The following is a 22,143-nucleotide window of genomic DNA, read 5'->3' on the forward strand; positions in this document are numbered from 1 at the left end:
CATATAATTGTGACTTTTCTTTAAGGATACATGTCCCAAGTAGTAACCAATGTGCTTGGAGCTCAGAGCCAGAAGTCAGAAAGTACTGAAAGACGCATTAACACATCGTTGGTTTTCATCATATTTGTTTGTATAATGTGAGAGAACAACACCGGCCTCTCCACTTCAAATAAAAGAAACCTAGACAGAGAGTTTTGGTTTCATTTTGCTGCCATTTTGGTTGAAGCTGTTTTTTGACGTCAGCATGTTTGAAGTCTGAGCCTCGGGCAACGCGGCCTTTTGGAACTGCTCACTGTCAACGGGGTTCATGCAGTATCTTTTTTTTACGGCCTTAAAGTTCATAAGCGCTCAATGTCTCTTTTTCAGCCTTTTTTAAATATTTTTTTCTGCATAAAGACATGTTTTCTTTGTTCTTGTGTCTTTGTAAAAATCACAAAATGCACAAATTGCCAGCTGCACTGTAATGTGAGTTGATCCACCTCTTTTAGTGCAGACGGAAATATCTCGACAACCGTTGAACGGAAATCTGATTCAGAATTACATTGTCCCCAGAGTCCTACTGATTTTGATGATCCCCGACTTTTCCTCTGTCACAACAACTATCGCAACGTCGCAACAACTATCAAATAGCTTGCCATAATATTTTGTTTGGCCCTTCATGTTCCCCTGAGGAAGAATTATAGTACCTTTTCATGTCCAATACTTTTGTTTATGACCGAATTTCTGCAAAACTGAAAAATACCTGTGTTTTCTTTAAACATGTACTTTTGTTGGTTTTTTTGTTTCTTTTTTTTTTTAAAGGAAAACTTTGCTGAGTGAAGTCCATGATACATTATAATGCAACTTTCCGGAACACTGCAACTCATGGATAATCTCTTACATCAATGTGAAAATGCGGACAGGTTGATATTCTCTCTGCTTGTCTGCAGCATCTGCAGACTGTCTAGACAAACCCTGCACATTACTGAAATACAATCCCATATTGTGTGTGTGTTTGTGCGCAAGCGTGTGTCTGCAGTCTGTCGGTGATCCTGAGGGAATCGCCATGTTTTACTTCACATCTCTGGATATCGATGTGACGCCTGCATCTCTGTGTTCCCCCTCAGAGATTTTGGTTTACCAAGAAACGTATGGATAAGATTTCAGTCTGTGTGAGCGGTGAGGCAGAGTGAACAGCAATCAAAGACCAGGAGGGACTTCAATCAATAAAGCAATTTGTGCACTTATTAGCACTGAAATGATCAGATTATTGAAAATCTCACATTTGCATGCAGCAGGTGAGTCATCGGATTTAACGCCTTATACTTACTTCTTATTTCTGTGTGACCAACAGGTCATTATAAGCCTCTAAGCCTCAAAATAAGGTCTATGTACGAAGTGGCAGTGAGGGTGTGTCACTGCTGCCGTGCAGTGATCTATCCAGCCCGCTTCCTGACTCTGGATGTGTACAAGTCCAGGATGGAGGGCAGGCTGGAACCAATAGTTCTCTCTGCAGACCTGATGATCCGTTGCAGTCTGGCTCTGTCTTGTTTGGTGGCCGATCCAAACCACACGGTGATGGAAGAGCAGAGGACATACTGGATGATGGCAGAGTAAAACAGGATGAGTAACTCCTGAGGCAGGTTGTATTTCTTGAGCTGGCGCAGGAAGCTTCTGCTGGGCCTTCTTACGGATGGTGTTGATGTTAGAGGCCCACTTCAGGTCCCAAGAGATTGTGGATCTGAGAAACCTGAAGGACTCCACCGCAGAAACAGTGCCGTTGTGTATGGCGAGGGGGGTGTTGTTGGGGGGCTCCTCCTAAACTCCACTGTCATCTCCACAGTCTTGGACTTGTTCAGCTCCAGGTGGTTCTGACCACAACAGAAGACCAGCTGTTCAACCTCCCGTCAGTACGCAGACTCGTCACCGTTCCTGATGAGGCCACTGACCGTTGTGTCGTCTGCGAACTTCAGGAGTTTAACAGACGGGTCCCCAGAGGTGCAGTCGTTCGTATAAAGGGAGAAAAGCAGTGGTGAGAGCACACATCCCTGTGGGGCGCCAGTCCTTATTGTCAGGGTGCTAAATGTGATTTTTCCCAGCTTGACCTGCTGCGTCCGGTCTGTCAGGAAGTTTGTTACCCACTGACAGGTGGGGGCTGGTACAGTGAGATGGGATGCAGTGCCTCCGGGATGATGGTGTTGAATGCAGAGCTGAAGTCCACAAACAGAACCCTTGTGTATGTCCCTGAGGAGTCGAGGTTTTGCAGCATATGGTGAAGTCTCATATTTATTGCATCATCCACTGACCTGTTTGCTCGGTAAGCAAACTGCAAGGGGTCCAGCAGGGGCCCTGTGATGTCCTTCAAATGGTTCAACACCAGTCTCTCAAAGAATTTCATGACCACAGACGTCAGGGCGACGGGTCTGTAGTCATTTAATCCTGTGATGGAGGATTTCTTAGGGACCGGGATGATCAAGGAGCGCTTAAAGCAGAGGGCACTTCACACAGCTCCAGTAAACGATTGAAGATCAGCTGGAAGATGGGGGTCAGCTGGTCAGCACAGACTTTCAGGCAGGAGGGGGACAGGCCGTCTGGGCCCGGAGCCTTCCTGATCTTCCCCGTCTGTGGAAGAACCGACTCACATCCTCTTCGCAGATCCTCAGTGCCAGTGGGGGGTTGGGTGGGAGAGGTGAGGAGGAGGCAGAGAGTGGAGGTGGTGAAGGTGGTTGTTTGATGATGGGGTAGTTGGGCGGGGTGGAAATGGGCTTATCAAACCTGCAGTAGAACCCATTGAGGTCTGTGATTGTCCTCAGTGGGGGGGATGGTCTCTTGTAGTTGGTAAGTACTTCTCGGCCTCTCCAAACTGACGAGGGGTCATTGGCTGAAAACTTTTTTTCCAGCTTTTCAGTGTAGCTCTTCTTAGCTACTCTGATCTCCCTCGTCAGTGTGTTCCTGACCTGGTTGTACAGAATCCTGTCCCCACCACTGTAAGCCTCCTCTTTGGCCCGACGAAGCTGCCTGAGTCTTGCAGTATATATATATATATATATATATATATATATATATATATATATATATATATATATATATATATATATATATAACACTTCTACTATCTGCATGTCTCGAGGGAATATTACACCGAGTGTGCAGTGAGAACAATGTTGCTCCGCCAGCCATCTCCAGCAGCGCTGAGCCAGTGTAACTGTGCGACAGTGAACTCATCACATCAGGAGGGAGACAAATACAGCAGGACACGGACATGAGAGAAAGAGAAGCTGAAAATGAAAAGAGTGTGCTAACTAAAGGAGAGGGGAGGAGGCTCAAGCAACAGAGAAAGAGGATTAATGTGTGGTCGAGGTGAGACAAAAGAAACGACCGACAACAATGGCAATAATTGTTATTTAACAGAAAAGGGGGGTGATTAATGGAGCATGTTGAATTAATAGTGCAGTCGCGGCCAAGAATGCTAAATGCAGTCAAAACATCGATGCTCACGGCTTTGACAAATGATAAAACTGTTGAACGTTCCAGTTAAGAAGCATTGATTCACAGGTGTGTCGGTGAGATGATGACATAATGTGAAATCATTTAGAGCCAGGTCGATCCAAAAGCGTGAAATAAAACCAGAATTGCTAGCCACAAAATGGCAAATTTGACATTTGAGCTAAAATGAAAGGTTTCGTTTCCAACTGTGTTGTGCTTAGAAATTCAAATATGCCCTCTTAATGAACATATGAATCCTTTTGAGCCCAGCGCACCCCGCGACCTGCTGCACCCATTATCAGACAAGGAAATGATAAAAAAAAAAAGGTCAAGTGACGTTTCCTACAGGATCTCTGGATCTGTCTGCGGAGCTTCTCTTACTATTCGTGTGCCTTCCTCAACGGGATTCTGTAGAAATAGGCAGGCCATATTTCCAAGACAAAGATTGGCCAGTAGGCGTCTTTTATCTTTTTATCTCCGCTGAGATCTTATCCGGTAACTTGACCTGCTCCAGGGCAGATTAGGCGTTCAGCGTAAGTTACCGGGTGAAACGTACCCCGCTAAGAAGTAAACCAGCTTCCTGAGACTTAAAACGCAGAGTTAATCTAGAAGTAACCTCGCTCAACCGAAATCCAGCTTCGTGAGACAGACGTCTGGACGATAAATGAAGATATCTCAGCATCTGTTAATTCCATTTTGAGCATTCTTTTTTAAATCTGTTTCTTAACTTTAAGAAAACACTAAATCACTGGACTAGACCTTTAAAATAAATTTCCATCCACATTGTTTGTTACTTGTAGTTCTTGTAGGTTACAAACGTGCACGAGGAACTGATGTCAACAAACAGTGCGTGTTTCCGCTCTTCGTATCACACCATATAGAATCGTGTGGGAGGAAGAATGAATGTGCACCGAGATCTAATTGCTTTTAAAAAATACATTTCCTCAGTAAAAACTCAGTTCTATTTATTGAGCCAATGGATCTTCTCTTCTGTTTGTTAGACCCCCACCAAGCTACAGTAAATGCTGAATAGTAGAAAAAATGTGATGCGAGCGACACAATTCCTTTGTAATATTACTACAGTAACCTGAGGGCAGTCAAATTCCCATCCGTAACATCCCGGACAGATCCACATTAAGACTGTCTCCATTCACCCGGGGTGAATATTCCCCCAGCAGCTTGTGTTCCTGTATTGATTACCACTCTGACATGCAGTCTGCATACTGGAGAGCCTACTGATCAATACCGACTGCATTGTCTCCAGCATCCCTCGGAACCACCTCATGGATGTGTGGAGAAAGAGATAGAGAGAGTGAGAAGAGACGCTGAGAAAGAAAAAGGATGTGATGTTTATAAACTTGTATCTGCTGTCGCACATCTGCAGACTCTCTGCATGGGAGCAGACATGAACGCAAAGATGATAAGGAAGGTGGCAACACATTACATTCCTCCAGCTAGACTATGATACCATCACAGCACACCAGAGCTGGCAGTTATTGTCACCAAGCCACAGCAGCAACAAAAAAAGATAACCGCTCATGGACACAAGTTGTACATGCTGCAAATTACAATAACTGTATATGCTTCAAAACTCAGGCTGACCTTTGACCTGTGAAGAAAACTGCGCGGTGTGTCTGGTCTTGAACAGCTGCAGCTCCTTGTTCAGGTCACAAACCGCCAGATCGATGTTCCAGGAACGTAAACCTGTCAAAGAACAGAACCGGAGGAATATGGAGGGAGTAACATTCCTACAAACAAAAAAGTGAATAATCTTCATTAAATTGTATAATAATTAAAGGGGCTCGTTTTTTTTAATAGAAAACATCGACTTGCTTTAATGCTCAAGCAGAACTTCATTTTTCTTGTTCTGTCTGTCTGAATAAACCTGTATTCTGAATCTCTCCGTTTTAGCACCTGTCTCTTTAAGAGTGTCTTTACTGATAAAAAAGCCCAGCCTGCTCTGATTGGCTCGTAAGAAACATATGTTAAACTTTGCAAACGTAGTTCGGGCCGTGAGGGCTTTCTAAACCTTCTCTGGTGGCCTAAACAGAACCACAAAGTTATATCCATTTTAAAATGTAACTGTTGTTGCTTCCCGTGGACTCTCCCCGTGCCAAGGTGCAGTGCTGCGGCAAAGTAGCGCTGCTGTCATCGGCGTTAGGTCGGCTTGGAAAGGCTTGGGGTGGCGCCCGCTCCGGCCGCCTGCTTCAGAGCTGCCGTACCCCCCACGTACCCCCCACGCCCTCGCCGTGCTCACAGGGTGGGCGGTATCTAACAACATCTAATTGGCTTGTTGAATCACATGTCTTCTGATTTAGCTAGTCCACAAAAAACTGACTTGGTTCTCTGACTTCAGTTTGTATGTAATATGTCGCCCTTTAAATGAAGTGAAACGTAAGTAATTTGAGTGAGATTTTGTATGTTTTTTCATTGAGGAAAGTTCATTGAAGATATAATATTTGGACAATAACAGTGGGAAGTACATTTACTCAAGTTTAAGTACATGCACTTAACTTTAGCTATTGCTACATTTCAAAGTCAAATATTGCAATTTTAACTTGACAAGTTTAGGAAATATGATGTAGTGTTTCACTCTTTAATTTGTCACATTTTACGAATATTTTATGACTTTTCTGCTTCAAAACATTTTTATACATTTAGCAATTTGACATTTAACACCAAGATGTCCTCCACCCTCTGTTGCCTCACCTTGAGTGATCTGTTCCTTGGCGGCGTCGAGGTGATGGCTGGTGGAAATTTCTCCGATCGCGATCAGCATGCGGTGGTTGCGGTGTTGGAGCGCGGTGGGGTACTGTCCGTGGTGCTGAACGCTCTCCTCCGGCACAGCTCGCGCCACAGAGGCTGCTGATGCTGCCACAGGGATTTCCATGGTAACAGTGCCACTGGCAGAGAGCTTTTCCATCTCCATGACAACTGCATCTGGAGTAAGCACCATGACGGTGCAGGATGAGCTGGGGTGGTTTGGGCGTGGCTATTTGGTGGTGTGCTCTGTGATTGGAGAGCAGGTTATGTGGCTATCTGATGTCACGGCATCACAATTGGACGAAGGGGAAAAAAAGGAACATCATATTTCCAGATGCTGTCAGTGAAAGATGAACATTTATAGACCAAAAACTCAATTTCCAAAAGACAGTGTTTGAAAAAAATGACCCAAAGGTCACCACTCAAATGTGTAAAAAAGGAACGTTCATTACACGACAGTGAGGGTTTTAACACGATCATTTGGAGTTATTGGGTGAAATCAATGCCACTTACAGCACATGTCCTGTTGCTCTTATTTCTTTTATTGAAGTCCAGACAAAAGGGGGCTGAAAATAAGATGTTTGTAGCACTCAAAGGTTCTATTTATATCCATGTCACTGCAGATACCAGGCAAATGTGCTTTGGTTACCAAAACTGGCACCTCTTTTGTTCCCATCGTGAGCAAAAAAAAAGGCTTTAACTGCGCAGAGAGCAACGCTGACAACAAAAGCTCACAGTCGGCAGAGAGAGAGAGAGAGAGAGAGAGAGAGAGAGAGAGAGAGAGAGAGAGAGAGAGAGAGAGAGAGAGAGAGAGAGAGAAGAAAACAACAATTTTTTAGGCTACATAGGACATTTGAATGAGCTTATTCTGACAACACATAACATATTATAAGCATTATTATATTTTTCAATGGAGATATTCTCTATCTTGTAGTCACCAAAACCCATGAGAAGACCAAAGTTCAGCCATAAATCAATGCAACTAGCTAATATAATATATATTATGTGTAGCATCTGTAGTAAAAGTCTGACATATCTTTCTCCAAACACCTTTTGCACCATCGAGCTCAATGAGAAATATAGTATAGATTAGTGATGAAAGAGCAGCTGGAGTAGAGATTTCTGGATCAAAGTCTGAGAACAAACTCATCAAGAGAAAACGGCCTTTAAAGATGTTACGTTACATTGAAAGATATCACCATGAAACTTCACCACTTCATTACTGACATTGAGATTATTATTATTTTTCTTACAAGCTTTCTGAAATTGTATGTTTCATTGTGTTGTAAAATAGACCAAATTCTCAAAATTGAACAACAAATGAAAACTAGAGAGAGCATTTCCTGCAGAAAATGCGTTGGAATGCAAAAAGCTTAAAGATTTTAATATATATACATATATTGGGAAGGAGATGGGATATATATATATATATATATATATATATATATATATATATATATATATATATATATATATATATATATATATATATATATATATATATATAAAGATGTCTTTTCCTAACTCCTCATGAATTCTTCTTCCCATCTTTCCTTGACCCCGTGATGTTTCCACAGAGGTCAAGGAAAAGTGCTTAGGATTTGACGTTAGGAAGTGATTATTTGACTATTCGACCGCAGCCGAGGCTTTACCGGGAAGTGAGTCAGCACTCAATTCTCAGACACTCCAGAGTGTCTACTGGCCTCTGCTGGGAGAAAAGGGAGCTACAAGAGCACATGGTTGAATTTTTATATTTTATTTGTAAATACCCCAGTGTTCTGCAACCAACAAACAAAATTACTGATAAATAATTTTAGTCATTTTAAGGAGCTAAAGCATTAAATTCCTTTCGAAATGTTGATTAAATGTTGATTATAATTTAAAGATAATGTTTTGTCAAGTATATATGTACTTATATGAAGGGAGACAATGATACAAAGACAAAGGAAATGAGGGTAAGAAAATCATTAAAAGTGACAATATCAAAAGATAAAAATAGATTAATGCATTAAATATGTGGCACTTTATTGTCCATTTATTTCAATATATGTGTGCATATTGTAACATGATGTATCATAAACTAGTATAAAAGAAATTTTAAAAAGAACTTTATTTTGTTGAATTTTACAAACTGCACGTGTACTTTCAAGCAAGTATACATAACAAAATACATCATGTCTTGATTCATTTATTTTACATTTACTCATGTACTGTTATGAGCTATTCATATGCAAAGTTACATTTAACCATGAATTACATTTAATATTACATTTAATGCGTAATTTCTAGTGTCTAAATTAACGTGATCATCATGCACGTGGCAACCGTGTGCGCGCGAGCGTGTGTGTGTGTGTGTGTGTGTGTGTGTGTGTGTGTGTGTGTGTGTGTGTGTGCGGGTGGGGAGGGGGGGGGCTCCAGAGGAGGAAATGGCATCTACGTTTAAAAAAAATTCCTTTGCATCTTTACGTGCCATGCGTGTTGTATTCCACACCCTGACTCCCCAGCAAAACAGAGACGGGAGGACTGAGCGATGTCGGACGCGTTATCATCGCAAACAGCGGGACGGTGGAAGAAATTGGATGAAATAAAACACCTGGAGCTAATACATAGATCTCTGTAAGGTAATACTGTGATACATTTTATTTTTGACATTGCGATATATAAATAGCATGATGAAGGACGCGGTGTGTGATCTGTCAGCACTAGCAGAGGATGCTTAGATCTTAGATTTTTTTTTTGGGATGGGTGGGGGGGGGGGGGGGGGTAGTGGCTGCGCATTTTTTTTTCCTTCTTCTTCGTCCTCAACGTGGCTGCCAGCCTGACCTGCAGGAATGACGATGTGACGCTCAACTTTGCGGTGCCTGTTACGGTTACGGTTGGCTGCACGAAGCTGATGCCCACTTGCATCCAGACCGGAGGGGAAAGGGGCGGGGGGGGGGGGGGGGATTGCTGGGTGCTGGGAATGATACATTTCCTGATCGCTTTGTGTGTGTCTGTGATGATAGAAAGGACGTGAGCTGCAGCAGTCAGTGTTGCACGGTTGCCATACAGGATGTGTCCACCTACCTAATGCTGCTGCTACTTCCCTGTAAACGCTGATGAGAGCAAGCCGCGCGGCCGCTGCTGTCTGGCAGCATTTAGACACCTCCAGCTTCAACTGATGGAGTCGAGCAGGGAAACACAGATTATGCTCCGCATATTTTGGGATTCTGTAGGATCCCAGCGGGAAAATTGCAATTTCACCCTCTGAAGAATCAGTGATAGGAAGTTACAGTCCGTTCCTAGAGGGAATTAAAATGACCTCATCCTGTTTGTGTGGGGATAACGTGATGATGCTTTCTTCGTGGTACAAGCAAGCATCACCTCCTTAAATGCCTTCATTGGCTTCCCATATGACAGAGAGTTACATTTAAAATATCGTATAATTAGCTCAAGACTTCAGCTTTCCAGTATAATATTGACCTGCTGACTGACTACAACCCCCAACCAGACCTCTGATGGCTTAGTTGTGTCCTACCCAGAATGAGATCTCGACCTGGAAAGATGTGATTTTATTTACTGTGGACCTCTGAAGTGCTTCGTACATTTATAGCTAAAGACTTCCTGTTGTCTTATAGGCCAATGGACAGTGTGTGTGTGTGTGTGTGTGTGTGTGTGTGTGTGTGTGTGTGTGTGTGTGTGTGTGTGTGTGTGTGTGTAAAAATTGTGTGTATGTACCAATATCTTCCGGTTTTGCTAAAGCTACAAGATCAAAAATAAAGTACTGTATACCATAAAGTGATGGGAAATGGAATTTTGTAATTCACCAAGACTTTTTCACGAAAATCACAACAACAAAAAAATCCCTGGGAAATCAGGATAAGGTTTGAATACCTTTCAAAATAAAAGCCTCATAGAGTAGGAGGCTCAGGATAAAGCTTGTTTTTTGTTTTTCAAAATGAAAGTCACAACTCTCATTGTTTAATTAACAGGCAGACTAAGGCTGCAGTCGAATAATCCTTTTTGGTTAGGAACCTATTTAAGTGAATGAAATGACCCAGAAGTACCAAAGTGGCCAAAGGAAAGGTGCTTCATGCTCCTACCTTAGCTACTTTAGCATAGGAACTACTGGAACTGCCTTAACGAAAGGAAAGGAGATAATGCCTACCCACAATCCCTTGCGGCGACAACATTTAAAGTGAGGTTTCATCTGGCCGTTCACGAGAACAAACGATCATGACCAACGAATGCAGATCATGTAAATATCATTAGCATAACTAAATATTTTCAATAATCTGTTAAACCGGCTGGCAAACTACGAACATTATGTTGCTGTAGCTGAACACAGCGGTAAAGTGATTAAACTGCTGTATTTGATATTCTCTCTCTCAGAATCAGAATCAGCTTTATCCATGTACATTTTCACATACATGGAATTTGATGCCGGATTCTGCGTTTCATACTTCTTTTCAATGCAAGAGCTAGATATTAAAAGATAAATTGGAGTTAGAACAGGTTGTCTCCAGGATGTGAGGGGTCTGCAGTGATCTTTCCAGCCTGCTTCCGGACTCTGGAAGTGTACAAGTCCAGGATGGAGCCAATAGTTCTCTCTGCAGACCTGGCAATCCGTTGCAGTCTGACTCTGTCTTGTTTTGTGGCCGATCCAAACCACACGGTGATGGAAGAGTAGAGGACAGACGAGATCAGGGGTCCCCAAACTTTTTCCTGTGAGAGCCACATCATTTTTTCTTTGATGGGGGGTCGGGGTCAGTTTGTAACAGAAAAAGTGTGACGATCACAGGGGTGCCTAAACGTAAACATTCATTGTTTTCCAGAAGGCCACACATAACCAAATATTAACCCTTTCCAGGATCTTTACATCTTTTGCGTCAGCCAATCAGCGTTAAGATGTTTTGCTTGTCACCGCCGTCCTGTTGTTGAATCAAACTTCTGCCGGTGATAGCGCTGATAGCGACCGTCATTCAGACGCTGTTGTGGGACTACGGATGATATTATGAACCCAGACGTGATGAAGTTTGATGTTCTGACGTATGTGGAATTTACACAAGTATAAAGCAGAACTAGTGGTTATTTCCATGGTGGATGACGGCTCGTTACCGTTGTAGTAAGCCAGACGCAGTTCCTGGACTAGGTAGACCGAATAGATAAGACCGAAGTTATTTTACTTGGCCCAGAACACCTCAGAAATCAATTATCTAATGATATAGTTTATCTGGATGGTATCGCTTTGGCATTCACCACCATCGTAAGGAATCTTGGAGTTTTATTTGACCAGGACTTGTCCTTTATTCCACATATACCATTTCTTTCGGAATTTCCTTTTTTCAAGTACGTAATATATAAAAAATCAAGCATATCCTATCTCAAAATGATGCAGAAACGTTAATCTATGCATTTGTTACTTCAAGACTATATTACTGTAACTCCTTATTATCAGGCTGCTCTGGTACGGCCCTTGGGTCTCTCCAGTTGATACAAAATGCTGCAGCTCGTGTACTAACGAGGACTAGAAAAAGAGATCATATTAGTCCTGTATTAGCTGCTCTCCACTGGCTTCCTGTAATATTTAGAATTATATTTAAAATCCTTCTCCTCACCTATAAAGCCTTAACTGGTAATGCACCATTATATCTTAATAAGCTTATAGTGCCAAACTACCCCACTCGAGAGTTACGTTCATTGAATGCAGGGTTACTTGTGGTTCCCAGAGTCTTAAAAAATAGGTTGGGGGCTAGAGTCTTCAGTTATCAAGCTCCTCTTCTGTGGAATAAGCTTCCACTTTCAGTCCGGGGGGCAGACACGATCACATCATTTAAGAGTAGACTTAAAACTTTCCTTTTTGACAGTGCTTATAGTTAGACCCCGATCTTTGACCCAGGGAGCTTTCTTTCAGAGGTTTCAGAGAGTCAGACAACTCCTCTATTGATTCGCGAGGGTATCCCCCCCCTCTCCCCCCCCCCCCCCCCTAGATATGCTGCTATAGGCCTAGACTGCCGGGGGCATCTTAGGATACACTGAGCTCCTCCTCTCCTCTTCTTTTTCTTCTCCCTTCTCCTTTCTTCTCTCCTTCTGGATAAATTATTGTCTTTCAATGCACATTGCTAACTCTACCCCTTTCCGGGAGCCTCTGAACATCCTTGCCTCAAGTTTTCATGGATTGTGGCAGTCTGGAGCTGGAGCTGCCCCTCCTACTCGCCCACACCCCCAAGGATCATGGCTGTCTGGAACTGGTCCTGCATGCTACGATGGACTGTGGCTATCTGGATCGTGGTCCATGCCTACCACTTATTATATGAATATTTTTGTCATATTCATGTAATATGCTGCAACTCTGTTACGTTGCTCATTCTGGTCAGATGACATCTATTGCTTCTGTCCATTCTGGGAGAGGGATCCTCCTCTGTTGCTCTTCCTCCGGTTTCTTCCCCTTTTTCCCTGTGAAAGGGTTTTTACTACCTTTATTTGGGGGAGTTTTTCCTGATCCGATGTGAGGTCCTGGGACAGGGATGTTATGTGTACAGATTGAAAAGCTCTCCGAGGCAAATCTTGTATTTGTGATTTTGGGCTGTACAAAATAAACTGAATTGAATTGAACTTTTACAATCAGTCCCCTAAGCTGAGACTCAGTTTGACTACATGCTTTTTTAGAGATTTATTTCAACCTGCTGTACCTTCACCTCCTGCACACATCTGGCCAACGGATCCCATATTTTAATCATCGCTAAGGCAAATTTTAACAGAATATATATATTTAGAAGGGCTGCGCAGGTTTTTAGGAATACTGAATGTGCATCTGGGCCATTACACTGAATGACAAGTTAAGAGCAGTTTATCTTCATCCTTCAGTTTAAGTTGATCTTCTATTTGTGATTTTGGGCTATAAAAAATAAACTGAAAATTGAATTGTCCGTCTGTTAAGACACAATTATCTTCTGTAAACATAAAATGACTTATTTTCAAAAAGAATTAATTACAGTCAGTAGCGTCCTTTGGCTAAAATTGTTTTTTAATTAGCCCCGAATATTCATTTTCAATTTTTTTTAATTTAAAGGAAAAACATTTTTTAAGATCATGTCTTTGAACTACAGTTATCCCATGTTGATGCTTTGATAAAACAGTGTTTTTGGACAGGTTTGAGTAACAACTATAAGTATTTATTTTTTTAAAAGCCACTACTTTGGCTTTGGCACTAACACCTCCAGGTCGCGTGTGATGTCAATCACCCAAAACAGCGGCGTCAGGCAGCAGGCACACTTGACAACAGGAAGCTGCTGTCTTTGGGTAGTAGCACAACAAGATATCACAAAAAAGAGTTTAATGTTTTGGCCTCAAAGGTGGTCAAGAATCAAAAAGGGTAATTGGAATAGAAATGATGTAAAAATGTATAATTTCTAAAAGAGTGTTGCAGCTGGAAATACTAGAGGGATATAGCTGCTAGTTCTGTAAATGCAATTGTAGTGTGTGAGAATTGTGTACCTAAAAATAATTAAGCTTGGGCTTCTTCTGGGGGGGAAAGTAGCTAAAGTTAATGTTAGGGTATAACGTCGAACCATCTTGTTTATTTTCTTTTTTATGAAATGCCTCAATTCAGTCCAGAAGAGCAGGTACCTGTAGGGTATGTGGAGTGTTTCAATGTCTAAAAATTTCGGCGCACACAGCGTGGCGCTTACATTTTTAGACATTGAAACACTTTCCAAATACCCTACAGGTACCTGCTGTTTTGTTTTCAAAATAAAAGCCCAATAGACTAACTCTATCCTGACAGGAGCTTTGGATAAGTATACAATAAAAGCCTTAATTCTCACTTTATGGTACTACAGATGGAACTACTTGTGTTAAAAAAAAAATAAAAGCCAGAGAAAGCAACTAGATGTTCACAGGCCACTCAGGATGAGGCATGTTTATTTTGAAAATAAAAGCCCTATGGAGTAGCTTTCCTAACCGGAAGCTTAAGATGTGGGATACGCACAGTAATTATATCCCCTTTGTTTACAACATGCTTAATGTTTGTTTAATTATTTCACTGACTCTTCTTTTACTGATTTATGTTTTATGTTGGGCACATTGGGTTTCTCTATGATCATCACACTCTGTTTTTTCCTGCAGCCTCAATCAGTCAAATAGTCGCTGCTTCAATACTTTCCCTCTCTGATCTTTGAACGCATGCGGTAGGAAATGTGTTGTCACCATGGCAACTGTGGCTGTCAAAATTATGTTTAATATTTGAAAGGCCACCTGCTGATCTTCAAAAACCTGTGAGTGTCACAGTGGTAAAAGCTCTTTACAAAATTCATCTCATCTGAACTGCGCTCGTCTGCTGTTCGGGAGACAAGACATGCAAAAAAGAAATTGGACTATTGGAAATGTGATTTATTCATAAAATCAGAATCAGCATGTTCACATATAGGGAATTTTACGCCGGATTCTGCGCTTCGTACTTCTTTTTAATGAAAAAGCGAGATATAAAAAGATAAATAATAAGATATTAAGGAAACAGAAAAACAGTAAACAGCAAAACAGTAAACAGTAGTCTAGAAAGTGCAGTTAGTGTAGGTGGAAGTGTCGGAATAATTGTAGTAACTTTACTCTTTCATTCCTACATATATTCCGAGGGTTTATGCAGAGGGGTTTGTTCACACAGAATTTCTAAACTTATTCATGTAACATTTATTAATAAAAAAAAAAAAAAGAAAATAGATTTTCTTTTTTTATGTCTGGTCCAATTTATGGAGTGACAGAAAGAGTAAAATATTATCTGTTACAGCCTTTTGACTCTAATATAAACAAAATAAAACAAGAATCTTGAACCTACAGCTAATTCACTTTTCTGTTCTGGAAACGTGTGCAAATTAGCTCCTATTTGATAAGATAATGCATAATTTGCAATGCTCAGAACATTTGTAATACAAAACATAATTGTTATAGTAATCAAGATGTTTCATGATGAAATTTATTATTTAAATATGTTCCCCTATATTCACCCGTAGTGTCTCCCCTTACTTACTGCAACAAATTAACGTTGATTGTGACATCACACTTTCTAGAATAGAAGAGGAGATCAACTTAAACTGAAGGATGAAGATAAACTGCTCTTAACTTGTCATAGAGTGTAATGGCTCAGATGCACATTCAGTATTCCTAAAAACCTGTGCAGCCCTTCTAAATATATATATATTCTGTTGAAATTTGCCTTAGCGATGATTAAAATATGGGATCTGTTGGCTAGATGTGTGCAGGAGGAGTGAAGGTACAGCAGGTTGAAATAAATCTCTAAAAAAGCATGTAGTCAAACTGAGTCTCAGCTTAGGGGACTGATTGTAAAAGTTCAATTCAATTCAGTTTATTTTGTACAGCCCAAAATCACAAATACAAGATTTGCCTCGGAGAGCTTTTCAATCTGTACACATAACATCCCTGTCCCAGGACCTCACATTGGATCAGGAAAACTCCCCCAAAAAAAGATAGTAAAAACCCTTCCACAGGGAAAAAGGGGAAGAAACCAAAGGGAGAGCAACAGAGGAGGATCCCTCTCCCAGAATGGACAGAAGCAATAGATGTCATGTGACCAGAATGAGCAACGAAGCAGAGTTGCAGCATATTACATGAATATGACAATATTCACATAATGAGCAGAAGGCGTGGACCACGATCCAGATAGCCACAGTCCATCGTAGCATGCAGGACCAGCTCCAGACAGCCATGATTCATGGTCGGTGGGAGGGAGGTCCAGCTAAAACTTAACCTAATTCTCATTTTGCCTGATGTCCCCGAAAGCCTCTCAAGGACCTCTGAAGTTCTCTGAGATCCCACCGTGGGACATGGTGCCCTATTTACCTTTTTCACAGGATAGATTGACAATGATAAATTGGAGTGTAAAACTCAACAGTAATATATCAGATACAAGTAACTATATAATTATAAATACAAGAACATATTAAAACTCACAACGGTAATAATACTGTTGAGCCAAAAGGGACAAAACACAGTGGGGTTTACAGACTATACATTAAGAGAGTATTTGCTGAATTAATTTCCAGATTACAATTTAAATGTTATTGTTGGTGATGCACAGTGTATAACATTATTATATAAAGTACTGATATTTGATTAAATTAAAAAGAAAAATAATTCTAAATTAAATAATGAAATATATTAATGAGTACTACATTACATTTCATTTAGCTGACGCCTTTATCCAAAGTAACTTACAATCAGTGCATTTAACTGTGAGTACAAACTCAGAACAACAATAATCAGAAAAGTACAATTTCTTCAATAAAGTCAAACTACAAAGTGCTATCAGTAAGTGCCATTTAAGTGCTACTAAAGTGCTACTACTGCACTACCTTCCTTATTCAAGGTGTAGTCAAAAAATATGTGTTTTTAGTTTGCGACGGAAGATGTAGTGTTAAATATGTCCAAGATTCCTGGGTGCTTGTGTGGAGAAAAGGTCCAGAACTCAATGAATTATAATAAAACTGTTTAATTAAAGTTTAAATGGTGAAACAGTATACATTTCTCAGCTGAGGGTCTCTGAGCTTCTGCTCCACAGACCGTTACTGTCTCATGAGAACCACCTCACAGGCATCCACAACCTGGTTTGAAACATTCCAGCCGTTGGGCTCATTCACCTCATTGGTTCAAATTTATAGCATGCGATTAGCTAAGAGTCCCACAGGGGCGGAGTCTCTCTTTGGCATAGGTTTTGAAGTTGGCTCCATAACATTCCTGTTTTCCGGTACCTGAAGTCCTCACTCCGCCCTCCTGTGTTAGCTAACAACATATTTGACCTAGAAGGAATTTGTTATTCAGTTCTACAGGTTACAGTGCAACAGGAATTCTCTATTCTGAGCTAAAGTCATCCTCCAGAAACCCCATGCATGTAAAGTCTCCCCACTTCTGCAGCAGTTCAAATGCAACTCGAATCCCCCTCCTGTCCTGATAAGAACAGGAGGAAGTTCCCCAGACCACAGGTGGTCCAGTCGTCCCCTTTGTTCCTTAAACCAAATGCTCTCCTGTAGACACTAAAAGACACTTAAACCATTTTTTTATTATACATGTGCAATTCCAATATTTACACCCCAGACTATTACAATTCTACAAAACCCACCAGGAGACACTTTTTGCTGTCCTGATGTCAATGGGGAGCTCAGTCCACCATTGAGGAGCCAGGACAGCAAACAGTCGTGACTTTGTCGAGTGGTTAGCTCGCAGTGGTGGAGCTACAAGCGGATTGGGAGAAGCTGAGCAGAGTGAACGAGCTGGGGTGTATGGTTTGACCATGTCCTGGATGTAGATCGGACCCGATTTGTTCGTACTAAATAATACATAATGAATATTTACCTATATTTCTATGGAAGAACATGAAACAAGTACAAAATAAGTTATCCCCCGCCCTCATCTCAATCTTTATTAAAGAAACATTATACAAACATTGAACGCATTATGCAACAGAATAATACAGAGAAACTAAATTGTGAATTTAGACAAATAAATAAAGATTACAATGTAAGAAAATTCTGATTTCTGATTCTGATTCTGAAATAGACGTTGTTACTATACACACACACACACACACACACACACACACACACACACACACACACGGAGAGAGAGAGAGAGAGAGAGAGAGAGAGAGAGAGAGAGAGAGGAAAACAACAATTTTTCAGAGAGTCCAATAAGCTTCATAGATATTGACACAGGATAAATATAGTAAAAGAATTTTAAAAAAGCCTTCCGCCAAACATTACAGAAAAATGAAAATACTTGAACCATAAAACTAATCTGGCGTTCTGACGTCATCGCGCTACTGTGACCAATGGAACCGCTGCTTGAAAGTTTTTCCCGCGCAGCCTGTTAGCTGAGTCTAACAACCATGAAGCAGAAATAGGATTAAACACTTTGGTAACTTGTTAACGTGTGGCCGTTACGGTGTTGAATCGACGCTCCGGGTGTGTGTGTGGGAGTTTACTTTATGGGTCGAGTCGGGGAGGGAGACGCCACCGCCGGTGTTACGGTTTAACGGGCGACCGTGGTAACTGGTGACGATGAACATGTATCTGTCCTTGTGATTGCCGCATTTTCTTTATTCTTCAAAACAGTGTCAAGCCACCTCGTAACGTGTGTGTATATATGTCAAGCCACCTCGTAACATACACACACACATATATATATATATATATATATATATATATATATATATATATATATATATATAACAAATGTAACAATGCGGCATTCACGGGGACAGCTATTCATTGAGTCTCCGGTTAACACGCTCGCACGTAAACCCGTAACACCTGGCTACTTCCAGGTAACAATAACCGGCTCTAAACTCACATGTCCGCCCTCGTTGTTGTTTACCGCTTTCAGCAGCCCGTCTCTTGTCCCCCCGGCCCGACTTCATGGATCCCGGAGGAAACGAACTGGACTCCAGCCTGCCACAGCCCGACAACCCGTGTCTGATCGTGGAGGACTCCCAGCCGGACAGCGTCGCCCAGGAGGACGATCCCGAGAGCAGCTACCGAGCCCTGCTGGCCCGGCGCCTGTCCAGCCTGCAGCCCACGTCCCGCAGCCCGGTTCTGGTGAGCGGCCGGTTTATGGGTTCGGATGCTGCATATTTCATATTGCATGTTCTGTAGTTAATTACAGGACTGACAGCTAAAGTGGTGCAGCAAGTATTCAGATAATATTGTTATACTGGCAGTTCAAATCAAGTTTCCCTGTACAATGAAATTGTTTAAAATGCTAAAATAATAAATTTAAAAAAAGTGTTACAGTATTGTATGTTGTATAATTGTATAAAGGGTTTTTAATTCGGATTAAAGTATGCATGATTCGCGTTTAACATCACGTTAACATTATAAACAAGTTAATCACACATTTTGTGTAAAATATTACATTTTACAGAGTAAATAGTACAATGTTTTCTCCTGATTGGATGAGAGGTTCAAAAGTGTGTCACAAAGCTGAAAGCAGGGATGTTTAGTGAGCAGGAAGCAAAGAGGTGGCTCTACAGTTTGTTTGTTTTGTTTAAAGTTAATTTATTAAGTTATTGCCTTCCTCTGATCTTCAGGGCTGTTTATCAATCGCAGCACAGTGTGTAGGTTGTCTGAGTATGTAACTCTGTCATGATTTCTGGAAGACGTTGCCGTTAAGTTTTAAAAATGTACTTCGCTGCTTTTTTAATCTCACAACTGTGTGTGTGTGTGTGTGTGAGTAGAGTCCCATTATATTGGACAGAAGACCGATATCTCCAAAAGTAGGCAACTCACACCAAAACAATCTAGTTATATATTGTTGAAATGCAGCAGTCCTGACCTCATGACCCCAGGTCTTCCACCAGCTTTAGTGAACCAGATCCCTCTCCCCCAGTTCAGCAGGGCCCATGCCTCTCAACCACCCTTTCAGTGCCCCCATCCCCCACCACAACAACTCTCTATTCTGGAACAAGTCGTTTAAAAGACAGAACCCCTAATCACAGGACTTGATGACAACAGGCCCGTCTGTGCTCATTAAGTCTTCTAAGCAGCTTGTCCTATTATATGTTTATTGTTATGCACCTTTCACCGAGTCAAATTAATCGTCTGTTCAAGGTAACAGGAAATAAACAATTTTGATTTATCTTAAAATTTGTTACTTAGTGAATGATGATGTATTGTTTTCCAGGAACTGATTTCGTCGCCGCTGGGAAGCAGATACTCTCAGAGTGACAGCCAATCAGAGAGCTCCCAGAGTAACAACCAAGCTGAACCTGGTCAGTGCATTTCTAACTGGTCACGTACTTTTATTCCACTTATCCTGCACAAAGAAACCAATGCTACTTTCCTCCTTTAGGCATTGTAATGGCGGCCAATCCCAGCTCTGCATTGGAGGAGGAAAGTCAAGTCGTCAACGTTTTCCCTCCTCCGAATGAGAAAAAGTACGCAAAGATCAGACATGTGTACTTGTTGTCGATGCTCGGCGTGTGATGACGTGTGTACACCGTCTCTGGTCTCTGTGCGTTTAGGTGTCCACCGGAGGACGGCGACATGGAGCCTGGGGCTGATTCTACAACTCACTGCACCCAGTCTGAGGGTAGGAGTCCCCCTCTCGCATATGGAGGAAGAATAATGCCAACATCCAGCGATGGACTTGAATTTGATGTGTGTTGTGTTTCAGGGGAACCCTCTCACTTTGGCTTTCTGGAGCTCTCTCAGAGTCAGGACCAGCGAGGTGAAGTGGTGAACAGGTGGGAGGAAGAAGCAGACGTGGAACCGCAGCCAGACAGCGAGAGCCGCAGTAGATCAGGTATAACCCTCTGAACCACAAAGCTTTTGCAGGTTGTTTTTTTTTTTACACTCTTTGGCCTGAATTTTCACTTATTATTACGACGAGAACTAGAGGGATCTCAAACACGTCGTTAGTGCAGAATAACACGGTTACCATGACATGAATCATAAAAAAGTCAGTCACAGCTTCCTAGTTGCGCAGAATGAAATGTTTTGAGTTTGAGTCTACGGCCTATTTAAATTAGGATTTGTCGAGGAAAACATTTTTTTTGGACAATTTTAAGCCTCGTTAAATTTCAAATTTTTCTGCCTGAAACATGCAACGTGTTCAAGGACTTTAGGAAAGAGGAAATCCTACTTTAATGACTCAATCTAACTTTGACCCTCTTTTCATCGCCAGCAGAGCAGAAGGTCAACTCCAGGACTTCAGAGAGTCGGGACAAGAAGGCAGTGAGGTTCGGCTGCGCACTGTGTGTTTCAAATCCTACGTTCATTTCTGGGAGCTACCGGTCTGAGATGAGCCGCGTTTCTTTTCTTTTCTCTCCTCCAGGTCTGAGGTGAGCTCCAGCAGCTCGTTAGCATCTTCAGGTCCGTCGGGGAGGCAGCTGGGCATCCAGGCTCTGCTGCACTCGCAGGGCCTCCAGGCCTCCAGCGAACAGGACTGTGAGATCTTGTCCTCGCAGGAGGACATGTTCGACGCTGACAAGACCGGTAAGAGTGTGCATGTGCGGCACGAACGGACTAAAACAACAGGGCTGCAGGGAGGTCACGATTCCCAAAATATAGGAGGGGACGTCCTCAAGCTTTTCTCTAAAAACAACATTTTTTAAGATTACATTTAAACACATGATAATTATGTACTTTACCATTGCGCAATTCCTATTTTAACTCATCTGGAGAGGAGGAGGAGGAGGATGATGATGATGATGAGACAAAACAATTAGCTTTGAGGAGAGCAGGAGGAGAGCTAGTAACATTAGCAGCACTGGAGCTAACAGCTAACTTAGTTCCAGTCAGTCAATTTTAGGGTTAAGTGTCTTGCTCAAGGACACATCGACCCTTGCTAACAGGGCCGAACCGCCGATCCTCTGATTGAAGGATGATCCCTCCTCACCACTGCGCCACGGTCACCCCAAAATTATAATGTTATCGTGCTGTGTTTATGTGTAATCTGGTAAAAATAATAGTTTTTGGTGAAAAACTTGAATAAATCTGTTTAACTTCATCAGCTCTAAGCAGCTTTATAATACATACTTAAAAGAATAAATAATTACATATATAATTATGTAAACAGCAAAAATACAATGTTTAATTTAAATACTTAAATTGTTTATTTATATGCAAATAACCACTGTAGACGAGAACAAGGTGAAGGGATAACATTTGAATAAAATAAAATAGTTTGGCGCCTACCACCAAAACCAACAACAACAAACTGCTTCTCAGGCGCTGCGGTGGACAGCACGGTGTGCGAGCTGGAGCAGCAGGGCCACCCGACCCCGACGCCGGCGCACACCCTACGGCTGCTGCATCTGTCTGGGCAGGGAACACTGGTGCAAGAGAGTCTCTCCCAGTGAGTCCACCACAGCACATTACCACAATCGTATATTACTACACACTCACGAGCACAACGCAGAAGATGACC

At 41.8% G+C, this 22,143-nt stretch overlaps 2 protein-coding genes across 12 annotated transcripts in view; one reads left to right on the forward strand and one right to left on the reverse strand.

The window, feature by feature from the left end:
• The window catches only part of map1aa (microtubule-associated protein 1Aa), a 43,356-nt gene extending 36,935 nt beyond the window's left edge, over positions 1-6,421 (reverse strand). Inside the window, exons 1-2 of the mRNA XM_068577930.1 lie at positions 6,175-6,421; positions 5,068-5,169 (exon numbers count right to left, since the gene is read on the reverse strand). Of these exons, the coding sequence (XP_068434031.1) occupies positions 5,068-5,169; positions 6,175-6,421 (349 nt within the window). The remainder of the gene's footprint in view (positions 1-5,067; positions 5,170-6,174) is intronic.
• Positions 6,422-8,643: 2,222 nt separating this feature from the next.
• tp53bp1 (tumor protein p53 binding protein, 1) overlaps positions 8,644-22,143 on the forward strand; it is a 31,991-nt gene continuing 18,491 nt past the window's right edge. For 7 of the 11 annotated variants that reach the window (XM_068578040.1, XM_068578117.1, XM_068578071.1 and 4 more), the window contains exons 1-9: positions 8,644-8,849; positions 18,601-18,812; positions 19,897-19,984; positions 20,065-20,149; positions 20,237-20,304; positions 20,389-20,517; positions 20,899-20,953; positions 21,049-21,209; positions 21,945-22,071. In XM_068578040.1, the coding sequence (XP_068434141.1) occupies positions 18,633-18,812; positions 19,897-19,984; positions 20,065-20,149; positions 20,237-20,304; positions 20,389-20,517; positions 20,899-20,953; positions 21,049-21,209; positions 21,945-22,071 (893 nt within the window). In that variant the 5' untranslated portion in view covers positions 8,644-8,849; positions 18,601-18,632. Of the gene's footprint in view, positions 8,850-18,095; positions 18,180-18,600; positions 18,813-19,896; positions 19,985-20,064; positions 20,150-20,236; positions 20,305-20,388; positions 20,518-20,898; positions 20,954-21,048; positions 21,210-21,944; positions 22,072-22,143 lie in introns of those variants that run through there. The other 4 variants (XM_068578062.1, XM_068578091.1, XM_068578054.1 and 1 more) reach the window with 3 other exon arrangements.

The sequence above is a fragment of the Clinocottus analis genome, unplaced genomic scaffold (assembly GCF_023055335.1).
Source record: "Clinocottus analis isolate CAN_PGR_092001 unplaced genomic scaffold, fCliAna1.0.p SCAF_1, whole genome shotgun sequence".
Taxonomy (NCBI): Eukaryota; Metazoa; Chordata; class Actinopteri; order Perciformes; family Cottidae; genus Clinocottus; species Clinocottus analis.